Below are 16,813 nucleotides of genomic sequence, written 5' to 3'. Positions count from 1 at the left end.
GCCCAGAGCAGCAATTTCAGGAAAAGTCCTTCTGAGCCCCATAGCCCTGGGCTGGAGCATGCCTCGTTGCTATGTAGGGATGGCACATACAAGGTCTGGTTGGCACCAGGAGCTGTGAGGGGGATGGAGCAAGGTCAGTGAGGACAGAATCTTTGGAAATTTCAGCTGCTTTAAAAAAAAAAAAAAAAAAAGGGGGGGGGGGGGAGTTCCTATGGAACATGTGCAAATTGTGGATTTTTCAAAGGCTTATAAACTAGGCCAATATTTGGACATTTTCACCGGGACAGCAAAAAGGAACATCCTGGACACAAAAGCCACACCCTTGCCAAATTCCGAGTCCTTGCTCCAAAGCATGGGGACACTAGAGTATTTCAAAGAAAAGCTCACAAGACTTTATCATGGGCAAAACAAACCATTTTTCCATAGCCTCCTTCTCAAAAATGACAAACTTTCCAAAAAGGTTTAGCACGAGGCAGACACCTGGAAAGTTTAAGTCCAAAGAGTTCAAGTTTGGCAAAGTTATAAGCAACTGACAAAAGGGTCTTATAATGGGAAGTGTCTGGCAACCTTAATAGGCAGTCCTACCTACCCCAACTGTAATTACCCCTCACCACACACCAGATCTTACCTAGTTTTTGAAGGAGACCAGAGTGTTTTCCTTGTCTCCGCTAGTATGAAAACTTCCCTCCCACAAAGGCCGCCAAAGATTTTTTCAGTGCCCTTTTCTGGATCTTTGCTGTCTCATTTGAATTGAGATGAGAGACTGAATACAAGTGTTGACAATATTATTCTCTAACCCCAGGGTTAATTACAGTTTAACATCTTATTTGCTCTCCTCTCCCTGATCAATAGTGCATTTTCCTTCAACTGATAAGGATTGCTAGGATTTGTGTCTTTCTCCCCTGCACCTGGAGAGATTTACTAGTTCAGACATTTTTTCCAGAATCCTGCCACCAAGGCTTTGAGTTCAAAGCAATCGTCTACCTGGGGAAGGAGGCAGGAACTTAATCAAAGATAAGAAATCAAGAGGAGGTGACTGCATAACCTCAGATCCATCCACCTCTTCACTTTCCAGTGCTCCCGCTACTGTGGATAAAGCAGCATATAAACTCTTGGAAAGCTATTTCCCCTCCCACTGCTTCTTCTGACTCACTGTAGGGAGCAGAACAGTAACACGTATGTCAGGCTCTGGCAGCAACCCACTGATCCAAGTTTCTCTTCTCTATTCCCACTCAGCTCAGGGGCAGCCTGATGCCACCAGTGATTCCCCCGCCCTGAGCATCTTGTAAGACTTTGGGTGAGAGCATGTGTGGGGGAAATGACAACTGGGGGACAAACAAGAAAAAGCAAAGCACTTCACAACCAAGGGAAAAAGAAAAGAAAGATGCTGTCCACTGTGCCAGAGAATGGCATAAGAAGCTGCTGGGGGTGCACTTTAATTCCAATGAGTCTCAGACAAAATGGCTTGAAACCAGAGGTGGGTAGCATATGCTATAATCTAGCCCTCACACAAACAGCCAGTAAATGCATTTCCTTTGTGTCAGTCCCAAGAATGTTCAAACAATACCTTCTCCTAAATCCTTCATTAACATAGGCAGGTCCTGAGACCAATACAATTTTGCAACAGTGCTATTCTTAGGGGAATTTCTGACTCTGAACTCCCAAGATGTTAGTCAGTTAGAAGTCTCCAGTAAAGGGTGGAAAAGTGGCAGTTTAGTCCCAAATCTCTGATTCATCCTCACTGGAGGTATATAAAATTTCTGCAGATATTCCATACTTAAAAAAAAAAAAAAAATCAATGAAAGAGTCTATTAAGTTATTAGGGCACATTAGTTCTGCTGAATCTATTCTATTCTCACCTGATGAAGAAATCCATTTCCCCCACAAAAATCACTCATCACCAGTACTGACTTAGCATTGCTACCAAGCTGTATCAGAAGTTAAAATGTTTTTTTTCCATTTGATGCAGTATTATCCAATAGAATCTTTTTGTCTGGGTTGTTATAAAGCTGCCAAGAAGTAGACAAGACAAAGCATTAATCAAAGTAAGCAATAACAATGGTTTTATTTAAAACTTCCAGTAAAGAAGACCTTCTAGTTTTGGAATAAAAGTACTTAAAGTACTACAGAGTAAGTGAATATAAAAGATTAGCAGAAGAAAAAAACAAAACAAAAACCAGTAAAAAAAATTTTTTTTAAAAGTTTGAAATAGATCCAAACAGGGTTTTTAAATCCTCCAAACATTTAACAGTTACTAGGTTTGGCAAAACAAAATTCTTTTACACAATTAAAAGCCTACTTCTTTTATGTAAACTGCCTAAAACTGCTCAATAATTCAAGAACAGACTGTACAATTTGTCTTGAAATATACAGAGCTGCAGTCTCAGGACCGCAGGAATGATTAATTTTGCCTTCTTCTCAGCTATATGAATTAACCAGCTACATAAACTGTTTTTGGGGGGAGGGAGGAGGCAAAAATAATCACAGTTAACAAGATAAAGCCACTATAAAAAAATAAATGAAATGCACAGCAAAGTTCAGACCTCCATTTCATTTCTTTAAACTAACAAGCTACGTTTACAGTATATTCTGCATGTCAATTGCCATTTCCCCCTCCCCTTTTCCCCACTCAAATATTCCTAAATCCTCTAGTCTAAGCTAATTAATTCTAAACTTTCAAATACACTGTACATACATTTAGCAAAGAGCATACCTAACATTATTCTTACAGCAGTATGGTCAGTACACAATTTCATAAAGATTATTACACATGACCATGATTAAACCTCCCACCCCCCTTCTCTCTTTCTTTCAAGGGAACAGCCAACTATTACTAGACAAATGGTTTTAAAATATTTCGTAGAAAGCCTGTGGAAAGCAGACTTCATCAATATGGGCTATCAACCCCAGAGAACACAAACAATGAATGCTGAACATATAAAAGAAAGGTGACCTCAGAGTGCCAAGGAAGATCCCTTGGGAACACTGTCTAAAAGATTATTAGCTTGGTCATCCCTAACTATTACACAAAGTCCTGCTAAACAATTTGCATGTATCAATTTTACAAGAGACTGGTACAATGTACACTGAAATTCTTGACACCAACAGTGTGTTAAAGGCTTTTTTTTTTGCGTGCTTTTTCCCTGAATCCAAACGTTGGTCACAGAGGTCAAGTATTATCAAGGCTCTTATTCAGCTGCTGCCAGTTCATACATGTGTCTGACTCATACATCCTTCAAGTACATGCAAGGCTCAATAGTTTCCAAACTGCAGAAGCTTGGGACCCTTTAAGACACAGAGGAAATAGGATTATGAGGTGAGCCCATCTGAGTAAGAACTTTATCCAGCCACTGAAGGGGGCCATGCAGGTGTATCTCAATCCAGCACGGAGTGCTCGTTACATCTTGGCGATGATATTCGGCTCCCCAACCCTACAAACAAAGTCACATAGAAAAGTTATTACTTTTACCTTATTTTACAATGTCAAGGAAGTGGAAAATGTTTCTCTCTCATTTTATATAGTACAAAGACAACAGATATAACCTAGCCTTACAGCTGGAGGTTACCACTGTAGAGGAGCCATTTTTGCATGAGTTATGTTACCACATTTTCCCCTGTGAATCTGAAGCAGATTTAAGGTGACAGACTGAGATACCTGAAAACTGAAGTCTCACTTCAAATTAGGAAATGGTAATGCATGCGTCCCCATATCACCCAGCCAGTATGCCCCAATGTTGCCCTTGAGACACCACTCTTCTGGATTCCATCTACCCTAGGGAAGTGACCTATGAACAATCTCCCCCCCCCCCTCCCCCAATGACCTTGGTACTGAAAACAGTTCAGCTACCAGTGCACGTGGGAACCGGAACATTTTTGAAGACCATGGCAGAAAGCATTGGCCTCACATGAAGACAGTCTGACTATTAGAGTATGCTGAGCCAAACCATTTTTAATACCATGGCAGAAAGTGTGCACTACTTTCATAATAGACTGTTCGAATGCTATTGCGTTAAAACCAGTTTGACCTCTAGTATATGTTGAGCCAAACTGTTTTCAAACACCTGTGGAGGAGCTAGGGACTCTTGGGGGTTTGTTGACCAGGTTACCAACCTGAGGTTATTTTCCTAGGGCAAAAACTCAGGGTGAATGGACAGTTCAGCCCCCATGCCTTTTTGGCCCTTGCCTTCTCTAGTGTGAAGGGTGTAATTAGTGCAAAGTCTCAGGCTGGATTTTATTTATTTATTTTATTTATTTAAATAATGGACATCTGTGCACTAGGAACTGGATTAAGCCCACAAGCTCAGGTCCATCAGCCAGTGAATGTCTTCTTCAGCTTTCACTCAATACTGACCTGGGCTGAATAGGAAATAGTGACCTAGAAGAGGAAAGGCTCCATGTGTCCCATTATGACTCCCAAAGCAGACGTTGCTTTTGAATTTTTCACAAGGTGACATTCATTTTCATATCTGTTTATACTGACTCAAAGGGGAGTCCTATAGCAGATTCATATAGCAATGCATTTTGCAGAACTAACATTAAAATGCAAGGAAGCTCTTTGTCTCCCAAACCCATGGCTCTTGTGTTGCCCATGATAGTCCTAGTCCTACTGGAGATTCCCCCCAAGTCTCTCCTTTTCCGGAGGACATGGAAGGAGGCAGGACACAGTATTCTCTTAGAGGAGAGGGAAATATATTAACCGATTAAAAACAATTAAATACAAACAGGATTGAGGCTACCACGTTTGTGTATTTTTGCACTTCTGGAAAGGTACAGGTAAAAGGATTGAAGATAAAGGCTATTGGGAATCCCATAAGGCCTCTAGAAAAAGACTGAAGAAACCTCATGTACTAAGACTAAAAAGAGAGTGAGATGGGAAGATACACTGCCAAACAGATTAATAGGCATAAAAACAAGAGGTCATGGATCAACATTAAGGTGGGAACTTGACTCCATGCAGCTAGGCCAAGGTTTCTTTACAGGATGGGAGGACTGAAACAGATAACGCTTCCCAAAACATCTAGGACACTCTTGTAGCTACAAAAACAGCCAATGGAAGAAAGTAGTGTGCACAATAAAAAGTTGTTAACAAACTGGACAATTTTGGGGAGAACGGTGGCATTGGTCATATCCTAGATAGGAAATATCAGCCCAAGTTAACAGGGCAAGCACTGATGTGTTCTCTTTTAGCTAAAACTGAGTCAGTTATAAGATTTACTTATTATCTGGAAAGAAATCTAAAAGTTCATTGTATAGTTTGATAAAGTAAATTATCTTTTTTGGGACGGGCTGGGAGGCAATAGATGGACCACAGGAATCACAAAAGTAAAAAAAACAAAAAACACACCACTATGTATTAACCTCAGATTAACCCGTAAGGCATATGCCCAAAGAAGTCACCTTATCCCTTTAAGGTACCACTTTAATATACTGTGCAATTAATTTGGCAGTCTTGAAATATTTGACTGACCCTTTTATCCCAATCCACATTTCTGTCCCTCACATCATTGCTACAATCCTTACATGTACCCTGAGAACAGAACAGTATGCACTACGTTTATAGAATTTCTAATCACCAGACAGACCTCAGGGAACAATGCTACCTATCTTCCAATCACCTACATGATAGTCCCAGCTAGTATGTCCAAGAAATGCCCACTACTAAGGCAGCTTAACTTCACGATTTAATCCTTCGGACAGTAGGAGATTGTTATGGAATACAATGTGGTTATTTGAAGGGCATGGAAAAGACAAAGCCTGGAAAAGTTGCTTGTTAATTACCAAACTTTAACTTGAGCCACTATGCATCAACTCTGTTCATAAATCAGCTGTGGTAAGCAACAAAGATTATTGCATTAACTTTTCTAGATATACAGTAAAGAGAAGGAAGGAGTCTCCATGCTTGCAAAACACAAATATTCAATCTAACACTCTTGGAGAAGTGGACTAAACACTGGGTAAATGGAGAGGAAAGCCACAAAAATGCTAAAAATTCAGAAAACCTGACCAATAGGAAAGGTTAAAAAAAACCTATGCATGTTTAGTGTTGTGTAAAGACGACTGAGGGGGACCAGATAACGATTTTCAAATATGTTAAAGGCTGTTAGATGACTGATCAATTGTTCTCCATGTCCACTGACAGTAGGACAAATAGGGGCTTAATCTGCTGTAAAGGAGATTTAGGTTAGACATTAGGAAAAATGTTCTAACCGTAAAGGTAGTTAAGCACTGGAATAGTCTTCCAAGGGAAGCTGTGGAATCCCCATACTTGGAGGTTTTAAGAAGAAGTCAGAAGAACCTGTTTATTAAGAACCTGTCATGGATGTCTAGGTTTAGTTGGTCCTGCCTCAGTGCAGGGGGCTGAAGTCGATGACCTCTCAAGGTCCCTTCTCACCCCTACGTTCCTATGATTCTAATGCAGGGGTGGGCAAACTACAGCCTGCAGGATTGCCACCCCATGGCACCGCAGGGCTAAGGCAGGCTCCCTGCCTGCCCTGGCCCCGCGCCGCTCCCAGAAGCTGCCGGCACCATGTCCCTGCGGCCCCTGGGGGGTAGGGAGGAGCTCCAATTGGCTGGGAACTGGGAACCGAGGCCAATGGGAGCTTCGGGGGAGGTACCCACAGGCGAGTAGCAGCACATGGAGCCCTCTGCCCTACCCCCTACGGGCCGCAGGGACATGGTGCCGGCGGCTTCCGGGAGCGGCGCAGGGCCAGGGAAGGCAGGGAGCCTGTCTTAGCCCTGCTGCGCGCCGCTACCACCCCGGAGCCACTCAAGGTAAGTGGTGCCGGGCCAGAGCCCGCACCCCAACTCTGTGCCATGAGCCCCCGCCACACCCTCCTGCACCCCAACCCCCTGCCCTGAGCCCCCAACCCCCTGCCCCGAGCCCCCTCCCACACCTTAACCCCCTGCCCCAGCCCTACATTCATGGCCTTGCATGTAATTTCCCCACCCATATGTGGCTCTCGAGCCAAAAAGTTTGCCCACCCCTGTTCTACTGTAACATTCTATTGAGGCAATAAGAATAGTTGCTAGGCATGATGGAAACTACTTAACTGCAACATTATCAAACCTAAAAAAAACTTAATGGGGAGAAATCTGAAACCGAGAACCTACAGGATGTACCTTTGATTTTAAAATTCTGAACACCAACAAAATAATGTTTGTTCAAGGGGATAGCTTTGTATGTTTAAGGACATGCATACAGCTTTTGTTTTATAGAAAAAGTGTTAATAAAATATAACACACGTTTACAATCAATGTAATTGTTGATAGGGGAACTTCTCCAATACAAGGCATGAAATGGAACTGTTTTCACCAGGATTATTTAACGTAATTCAAAAGGGAATATTATTTTGCTTACAAAACACAAGCCCAACTGAACTCTTACCTACCTTTACAAAACTCATACGGATAGTGCACATCTTAGTAAGCTCATACACTGTTTCAAAGCCATGGTTCACTGATTGAGCCAGAAGCTGAGCAAACTCTTGGTTGTTGAAAATTTTCAAACTGCAGCCACTGGGAATTTTACAAACTGTGGTTGGATGGAACCCATGGTGATAGTTGCAGTTTCGACTTTGAACAAAAATACTGCTGTCACTAAGGCATTCAGCATACACTTCTCCCCCAACATAATAGAGGTGAACTCCTAAAAGGAAAAAATATTTGTTATGGACAGGTCAAATGAATTCATATCACATGTACAGTCTGGCACACATCTTTGTGGAGATGTTTTTGTGCTTCTCCAGCTTGAAGAGAAACATTATATTTCACTCACTAGTAGGACTCTCTTAAAGCTTTGTTGTACCTGTACCTCCAGATTCCACCAAAGTTTGTTTTTCAAATCAACTGTTCATTAAAGTTCTGAAACCTGTTCATTAAAGTTTCACTTCTTGTAAACCACACAGAAGAAAATTACTGTAACAGTGCAAGATGACAGATTTACAGGGCCAGAACATCTGCACACATCCCATGGGTTCATACTCGGGGAACAAAGGGGGACAGAAGATTGACTGGGCCCAGGGTAGGGAGAACAGACAAAGAATCCTCGGAAAATAGTAATACAGCTCCAAGATGGATTCTCCCCCAGCATGTGCCAGCAATGCCCCTCTGCCATGTACATTGGCCAAACCGGACAGTCTCTACGCATCAACCTCAGCCTAGATCAATCCACACAAGCGGTCCATTTCCTGGACACTACTGTGCTAATAAGCGATGGTCACATAAATACCACCCTATACCGGAAACCTACTGACCGCTACACTTACCTACATGCCTCCAGCTTCCATCCAGGACACACCACACGATCCATTGTCTACAGCCAAGCTCTAAGATATAACCGCATTCGCTCCAATCCCTCAGACAGAGACAAGCACCTACAAGATCTCTATCAAGCATTCTTAAAACTACAATACCCACCTGCTGAAGTGAAAAAACAGATTGACAGAGCCAGACGAGTACTCAGAAGTCACCTCCTACAAGACAGGGCCAACAAAGAAAATAACAGAACACCACTAGCTGTCACCTTCAGCCCCCAACTAAAACCTCTCCAGCGCATCATCAGAGATCTACAACCTATCCTGAAAGATGATCCTTTACTCTCACAGATCTTGGGAGACAGACCTGTCCTCGCTTACAGACAACCCCCCAACCTAAAGCAAATACTCACCAGCAACCACACATCACTGAACAAAAACACTGACCCAGGAACCTATCCTTGTAACAAAGCCCGATGCCAACTCTGTCCACATATCTATTCAAGTGACATCATCATAGGGCCTAATCACATCAGCCATACCATCAGGGGCTCGTTCACCTGCACATCTACCAATGTGATATATGCCATCATGTGCCAGCAATGCCCCTCTGCCATGTACATTGGCCAAACCGGACAGTCTCTACGCAAAAGAATTAATGGACACAAATCTGACATCAGGAATCATAATACTCAAAAACCAGTGGGAGAACACTTTAACCTGTCTGGCCATTCTATGACAGACCTGCGGGTGGCTATCTTAAAACAGAAAAACTTCAAAAACAGACTCCAACGAGAGACTGCTGAGCTGGAACTGATATGAAAACTAGACACAATCAACTCAGGATTAAATAAAGACTGGGAATGGCTGAGCTATTACAAACATTGAATCTATCTCCCCTTGTAAGTATTTTCACACTTGCTTCTTATCAAACTGTCTGTACTGAGCTATCTTGATTATCACTTCAAAAGTTTTTTTTCCTCTTACTTAATTGGCCTCTCAGAGTTGGTAAGACAACTCCCACCTGTTCATGCTCTCTGTATGTGTGTATATATATCTCCTCAATATATGTTTCACTCTATATGCATCCGAAGAAGTGGGTTGTAGCCCACGAAAGCTTATGCTCTAATAAATTTGTTAGTCTCTAAGGTGCCACAAGTACTCCTGTTCTTTTTGCGGATACAGACTAACACGGCTGCTACTCTGAAACCTAGCTAGGATGAGTTTCTGTTAGGATAGCTTCAACAGAGGTGCACTTCCAGGGAGCCAGAGCACAGTGCATTGTCCAGAGGAACAGCTTAACGCCATGTGAATCCTATGGCTTCTCATGGACCCCTCAAGATCTGAGGCCATGCCTTCAGCCTTTTCTATAGGGGAAAACAAACCCCTATGGGATACTGGTGGAGGGTGTGGAATCTCTAGAGATCTCTCCTCCCGAGCCCCACATACAGGCTTTTAAACTTTACGAACTTTGGGGCTCAAGTTCTCCACTGTTGGAATAATCAATTTGAAATAGCAAAACCAGAAAAAACACAGAGAAGATATTAAAGTAAATGAAATTCCGAGAAAGAAAATCTTGACGGCATTTAATAGTATGGTCCACGTAAAATTTTGCTGATGATGTAACTCCCATATCATCTTATCAACAAAACAATCTGTGGCCACGTCTTCAAGCTGTCAATATGTTCTTCTTACAAATGGTGAGATTTAAATGGCGTTTCTATATAAGAACATGAAAACAAAAGAATGGCCATACTGGGTCAGACCAATGGTCCATTTCACCCAGCATCCTGTCTCCAACAGTGGCCAACACAGAGCTTCAGGGGAACGATCTTAAACAGGGCAGTTGGAGTGATCCATCCCTATTTTCCCCCCTCCTGGCTTCTGGCAATCAGAGGTTCAGGGTCACCCTGAGCCTGGGGTTGCATCCTTGACCATCTTGGCTAACAGCCATCAACAGACCTATCCTCAGTGAACTTATTTAACTCTTTTTTGAGCCCAGCTATACTTTTGCCATTACAACATCCCATGGCAATGAGTTCCACAGGTTAATTGTGTGCTGTGTGAAAAAGTACTTCATCTAGTTTATATTAAATCTGCTCCCTATTAATTTCATTGGGTGACCCTGGTTTTTGCATTGTGGGAAAAGGGTAAACGCGTCTCTATTCACTTTTTCCACACCATTCATGTTTTTATAGAGCTCTATCATATCCTCCCGTAGTCGTATCTCTTCTAAACTGAATAGCCCTAATCTTTTTAGTTCCTCCTCATAGGGAAGCCATTCCATACTCCCATCATCTTAGTTGCCCTGTTCTGAATCTTTCCAGTTCCACTATATCCTTTTTGAGATGGGGGACCATAATTAGACACAATATTCAAGGTATGGGCGCCCTAGGGAGTTATACAGTGGAATTATATTTTCTGTCTTATTTTCTATCCCTTCCTAATAGTTCCTAACATTCCATTAGCCTTTTTGACTGCTGCTGCGCAGTGAGCTGAAATTTTCAGAGAATTATCCACGGTGACTCCAAGATTTCTCTCTCGAGTGGTAACAGCTAATTTAGAACCCATCATTGTATACGTGTAGTTGGGATTTTTCCCCAGCATGCATTACTTGGCACTTAATCTAGAATTTCATGTGCTATTGTGTTGTCCAGTTACCCAGTATTGTGATAGCCCTTTGCAACTCTTCACAGTCAGCTTTGGATTTAATTACCTTGAATAATTTTTCATCATTTACAAACTTTGTCACATCACTGTTCTCTCCCTTTTCCAGGTCACTAATGAATATGCTGAACAGCACAGGTTCCAGTACAGATCCTTGGGGGACCTTGCTGTTTACCTCTTTTCATTCGTAAAACTGACCATTTATTCCTACTCTTTGTTTCCCCATCTTTTAACCAGTACGAGAGGCCCTTTCCTGTTAGGCCATAGCTACTTAGTTTTCTTAGGAGCCTTTGGTGAGAGACCTTTCTGAAGGCTTTCTGAAATCCAAGTACCATATATCAACTTGATCACCTTTCCCACATGCTTGTTGACACACTCAAAGAATTCTAGTAGATTGGGGAGGTGTGACTTACAAAAGCCATGTTGACTCTTCCCAACAAATCATGTTTATCTCTGTGTCTGATAGAGATTTACTATAGTTTCTACCAATTTGCACAGTACTGAAGTTAGGTTTACCAGCCTGCAACTGCCAGAATCACCTGTGGAGCCCTTTTTAAAAACAGGTGCTACACTCGCTACCTTCCAGTCATCAGGTACAGAGGCTTATTTCCAGCAAAAGGTTTCATACTGCAGTTAGTAGTTCTGCAATTTCATTTGAGTTCCTTCAGAACTCTGGGTGAACACCATCTGATCCTGGTGATTTATTACTGTTCAATTTATCAGTTTGTTCTAAAACTTCTTCTACGGATATCAATGAGGGACGGTACTTCAGATGTGTCACCCAAAAAAGGTAACTCTGATGTGGATCTCTCACCCACATCCAGGGGCAACAGGTTTGTAGAAATTTTGGTGGTGCCCAGAGCCCTCTGCCCCCCTGCACCTGCCTAAGGCTCTGGGAGGGAATTTGGGTGGGGGGAGGAGGTCTGGGGTGCAGGCCCTGGGCTGGGACAAGGGACTGGGGTGCAGGCTCTGGGAGGGAGTTTGGGTGCAGAAGGGGTGAGGTTGGGCTCTGGGAAGAGGGTGGGGGAGGGGGTCTGGGATGCAGGGGGTAGGGGTGCAGGAGGAGGGATTGAGGGGTGCAGTGCGTGGGTTGAGTGTGCAGGCTCTGGGAGGGAGCTTGGGACGGGAGGGGGTGCAGGCTCTGTGGGAATTTGGGAGCAGAAGGGGGTGTGTGGGAAAGGGGTGGGGTGCAGGCTCTGGGAGGGGGTGTGGATGGTGCAGCACTTATCTGGGGCTCCCAGGCGGGGCGGGCCAGGTGGCCTCTGCGTGCTGGTACCCCCAGGCACTGTCCTGACAGCTTCCTATTGGCCACAGGGGCGCTTGGGGCAGGAGCAGCACGTATGGACACAAACCCGACCCACCCCGCCCAGGGGCCGCCAGCCACATGGAGCAAGCAGGCAGGAAGCCGCTCAGGTTTCCTGCGCTGCCAGTGGTGGGTGGGGGCCCTGGGCCGTTTTAAAATCACCCAGGGGACGCACCGGGGGGGGGGGGGGCGGCGGAGAGAGAAGCACCCGGGGGTGGAAAACAGGGCCGAGAGAGAAACCCGGCCTCAAACAGTGCTGGAGCCAGACCCCAGGCCAGGAATATTCCTGGTGCCCAGGCACCACGGACCTATAGAACTTGCCGCCTATGCCCACATCCTGTGTAGTGAAGACCGATTCAAAGAATTCACTTCGCTTCTGTGCATGCTCCTTTAACACCTGAGTTTAGTGGCACCTGTTCAGCAGACTTCCTGTTTCTGATGTAAATATCTTACTGTTGTTAAAGAGACAAAAACTAAGTTTTTTCCTGGCCTGCCTTATTATACTTACACACTTAACCTGCCAGAGTTTGTGCACCTTCTTATTATCCTCACTAGGATTTGACTTCCAACTTTTGAAGGATGCCATTAAATATGAAATCAAAATTAGCTTTATTTTAAGCACAGAATTCCTGCCATCATTCATTGTATATATGTACCTATTTTATAGCTTTCTTGCATTTTCCATCCTGCATTGGTATCTGGCACAGTTAATGTTATTGTATCTCTGGTATCTGTACAGTTAATGTTTCAGTAGAACTTTGCTTGCAACAAGGCTGCTTTTAAAAGTTTACTTTGTTCATTTTCTATTTAAAACTATAAAAAGTACAGAGATACTTTCCAGGGTGGGGGAAAAAAAAGAGAAAGAACGAGACTTAGTGGCAGAACCTCTGAGTATGAACCTGAGAGCAGCACAGGTACTAGCATGGAAAAAGCTTTTCTAGGCTAAAGGATGCTTTTCAAAATAAAACTGTATGAAAACTAATCTCCCTGCGGCACCAGCTCAGTTTCAAAACAGTTTCCTGTGAGGTCCAGAACAACATCACTGTAAGAAACTGATCTCCAAGCATAAAAAAAAATAATGAGTAGGGAGACATTCAAAGACAACTTTCCCTCTAAACCCATTTCATAGTACATCAATTTAAAAGGCAATATAGCCCTTTCCCTGAAATACATTTTTATTCCAAGGACCCCTTTCTGGAAAAAAAGTCAATAGAATTTTTTCCCTGCCTAAAAATGCACAAAGTACTTTCTTTTATTTTTCACACTACATGGCTTTTTATTATCTTGAAGTTTTGAAAAGATCTGACTGTCCATTTTGTTCTAATATAATTTTTTCAGCATCTAGATACCGCACCAATTGGTGCTCAAAATATACACCTATGGCTTGGGCAAATCAAACCCCTACCACCTCACTGCTCCTCCAATTAAATTGTTTTAAAAGCAACAGAGGGTCCTGTGGCACCTTTAAGACTAACAGAAGTATTGGGAGCATAAGCTTTCGTGGGTAAGAACCTCACTTCTTCAGATGCAAGTAATGGAAATCTCCAGAGGCAGGTATAAATCAGTATGGAGATAGCGAGGTTAGTTCAATCAGGGAGGGTGAGGTGCTCTGCTAGCAGTTGAGGTGTGAACACCAAGGGAGGAGAAACTGCTTCTGTAGTTGGATAGCCATTCACAGTCTTTGTTTAATCCTGATCTGATGGTGTCAAATTTGCAAATGAACTGGAGCTCAGCAGTTTCTCTTTGGAGTCTGGTCCTGAAGTTTTTTTGCTGTAAGATGGCTACCTTTACATCTGCTATTGTGTGGCCAGGGAGGTTGAAGTGTTCTCCTACAGGTTTTTGTATATTGCCATTCCTGATATCTGACTTGTGTCCATTTATCCTCTTGCGTAGTGACTGTCCAGTTTGGCCAATGTACATAGCAGAGGGGCATTGCTGGCATATGATGGCATATATAACATTACTTGCATCTGAAGAAGTGAGGTTCTTACCCACGAAAGCTTATGCTCCCAATACTTCTGTTAGTCTTAAAGGTGCCACAGGACCCTCTGTTGCTTTTTACAGATTCAGACTAACACGGCTACCCCTCTGATACTTTTAAAAGCAAGTTTACATTATTGTTTGTATTACAATACCACTGCTAGGTGCAGTGGTATTGTAATACAAACAATAATGTAAACTTGCTTTTCGCTAATGTAAACTTGCTAATGTAAACAAACACAACATTTGCTACCACAAAAATTAAAATAAGTCCATTTGGATTTAATTTACATGACAACATTCCTCTCAAAATGGACTATTATGAAGCTAAATTAAAAACATAATCAATTCTTTTGAGAGAAGACTGTCAAAGACACAGACAGGAATACCATGAACTGTCCTTTGGACTTCTGAAAATCCCTCCTTTAAACTGTATTTGGAATATTACTTTAGCAGGCCTATCACTCCTTTAAGGGAGTTTAAGGCCCAGACAATTTAGCTATCTTTAATCCAGAAAAAAAAGAGATTATTTTGTTCAGAGAGCTAGCTGCAGTTATATAGTTCAGATTTCCAGAATCATCAATAGCCGGTCTGTGTGAGAGAAAGAAACTGCCTTAAATTGTTGTGCTAATTAAAATTAAAATCGATGAGAGTCTGCAGACAATAAAAAAAACTGATTAGAAGATAGAAAGCTTCCTGCAATTATACAACAGGTGAGAATTTACAAGCATATCGGACTTGGCAAAGAAATGATATATTTGCCAGTGTTTATCATATACATTATGAAGTCATGTTCTAATGGTCTGTCCTTGAGGCAAGAAGCCCAGATTGCTGCATTTAGCTAGAAAGCAAAACAAACAAGAGAAAAACTAAATGCACCTTTGCCAATATGCCGCCTGGTGTTCTCAATGGTGGAATTCCGGTTAACATTAGAGAGCAGCCCAAGGCAAAATCTGTTCTTGTTGTTTGAAGGATCAGTAAAACCATCTACCAACACGCTGGTGGAGGAGGCATGAAATGCCTCCCCAACACGATTGTTCAGCTCATAGTAGACAATAGAACACCAGTGTTTTGGCTCTTCATAAGCAACTGCCTGAACATCTGCAAAGAAACAAAGAAAAGGTTACAATCAATGGCACTGCAACTAATACGTGTCTGAACTTTAAAGTTCTGCAACCTGTAGACCTTGGCTTAAGATCACTGAGAGAAATTCTGGATAAATAACTGCTAATTAAGTGCAGTCTTCTATGGAGTTCATCTATCATTTAATTATTAAAAGAAAAAAAAAACCCACTTTTCAGAGCCAAAGAATTTGTACAAATATAGTTAAGATAAAATTACTTGCAAGACTTCAGACAGGAAAAAATATCAGAGCTGGCAACACATACTTAAGTAAGAGAACATGTTGTGGGCTCAACAACCACACCTATCAAGCACTCCTGCGTTCTTTGCAACATATGACCTAGATCAGCACTACCCTGAGTGTTGACAAATCAGTGAAGTACTCCCTCAGTTTATTTTACAGAGCTACCAAATTTTAAAAATATTCTACATGTTACAAAATTCTGTATTAACAATGAGAAATCAAACAGCAGAAATTGTCAGAGAACAGCCGGAGGTTTTCACAACTGCCTAGGAGACAGCTGGGATTTTGGCCACACAGACAGGAGTGAGACATGGCTTGGGTTTTTGGTATCCAGGTGGCAGATTAATCTTTTGCATCTGGGAAGGCGATGCACCTCTTTCCCCCATTCACCTACTGGGCAGGTGCAGAAATTACTTTAAAATTTGGGAAGAGGATGTTTGAATTCTTCATTTCTCTGCCCTACAGGCCACGGGGTTGGTTCACAGTGACCTTCCCCAGTATCAGCCACTACATCCAACAGTGGCAGTGGATCTTCGCACATTACAGTTGATGGTTCTATTAAAGTGATCAGCAATGAAATAGTCAATGTGCAGGTAGTCACTAGATTTCAGTGTTAACACCCTAATGAGATGCATAAGCAAATTTCACATCTCAGAGCATTTGTTTCATACTCTTTGCAAACTCAAGCAGACAGTACTGCTTCAGTTTAGATTCTGAAGATTTTTCCCCACAATCAGAAGGGCTAGGAGGCTTTTCTAAAAAGAAAAAAAACAAATGAAAGCTTAGACTTTGGAACACAATTATGCAACAATTTAAAAATATGGAATCAGGGGAATTTACAAGGCTATGAGATTACATTATACACAGGAACCGGAATATAGTATTTTGGGCTACAAAAAAGGGAATCAAGTTCAGCAAAATGCCATGGAATAAAGGTTTATGCATCAATATTGAACATAAACCTTTAAATACTAACAAATAAGAATGTTTTAAGATTTCATGAGATACCAAACGGTCATTAGTCAGGTAACATCAGGATCCCTCAAAACTTGTTTTTCCAATATTCTGATAATGGCAACAATCGTTCTTCCATAACAAACAATTCCTTACTCAGCTAGCAAACTCTGCAACAGTTTGAGAGAAAATGTGTATCCTGAAGCATCCAATCTTCTGTTTGCGCCTGCCTGCCAAGCTCTAAAAATACATGGATGTTTTAAAGGTAATTTTTTTAATTTTTGCTTTTGG

The 16,813-nt window shown here is 42.2% G+C and overlaps 1 protein-coding gene across 2 annotated transcripts in view; it reads right to left on the bottom strand.

Annotated features, from left to right (window-relative positions):
* Positions 1-3,287: 3,287 nt before the first annotated feature.
* SMAD1 (SMAD family member 1) overlaps positions 3,288-16,813 on the bottom strand; it is a 39,647-nt gene continuing 26,121 nt past the window's right edge. For both annotated transcript variants that reach the window (XM_065404732.1, XM_065404733.1), the window contains 3 exons: positions 15,082-15,303; positions 7,389-7,645; positions 3,288-3,431 (listed from right to left, as the gene is read on the bottom strand). In XM_065404732.1, the coding sequence (XP_065260804.1) occupies positions 3,288-3,431; positions 7,389-7,645; positions 15,082-15,303 (623 nt within the window). The remainder of the gene's footprint in view (positions 3,432-7,388; positions 7,646-15,081; positions 15,304-16,813) is intronic.

This window comes from Emys orbicularis, chromosome 5 (assembly GCF_028017835.1).
Source record: "Emys orbicularis isolate rEmyOrb1 chromosome 5, rEmyOrb1.hap1, whole genome shotgun sequence".
In the NCBI taxonomy this organism is placed as follows: domain Eukaryota; kingdom Metazoa; phylum Chordata; order Testudines; family Emydidae; genus Emys; species Emys orbicularis.
Note: the sequence above shows the minus strand (reverse complement) of the source record. Positions and strands in the feature narration are given on the sequence as shown.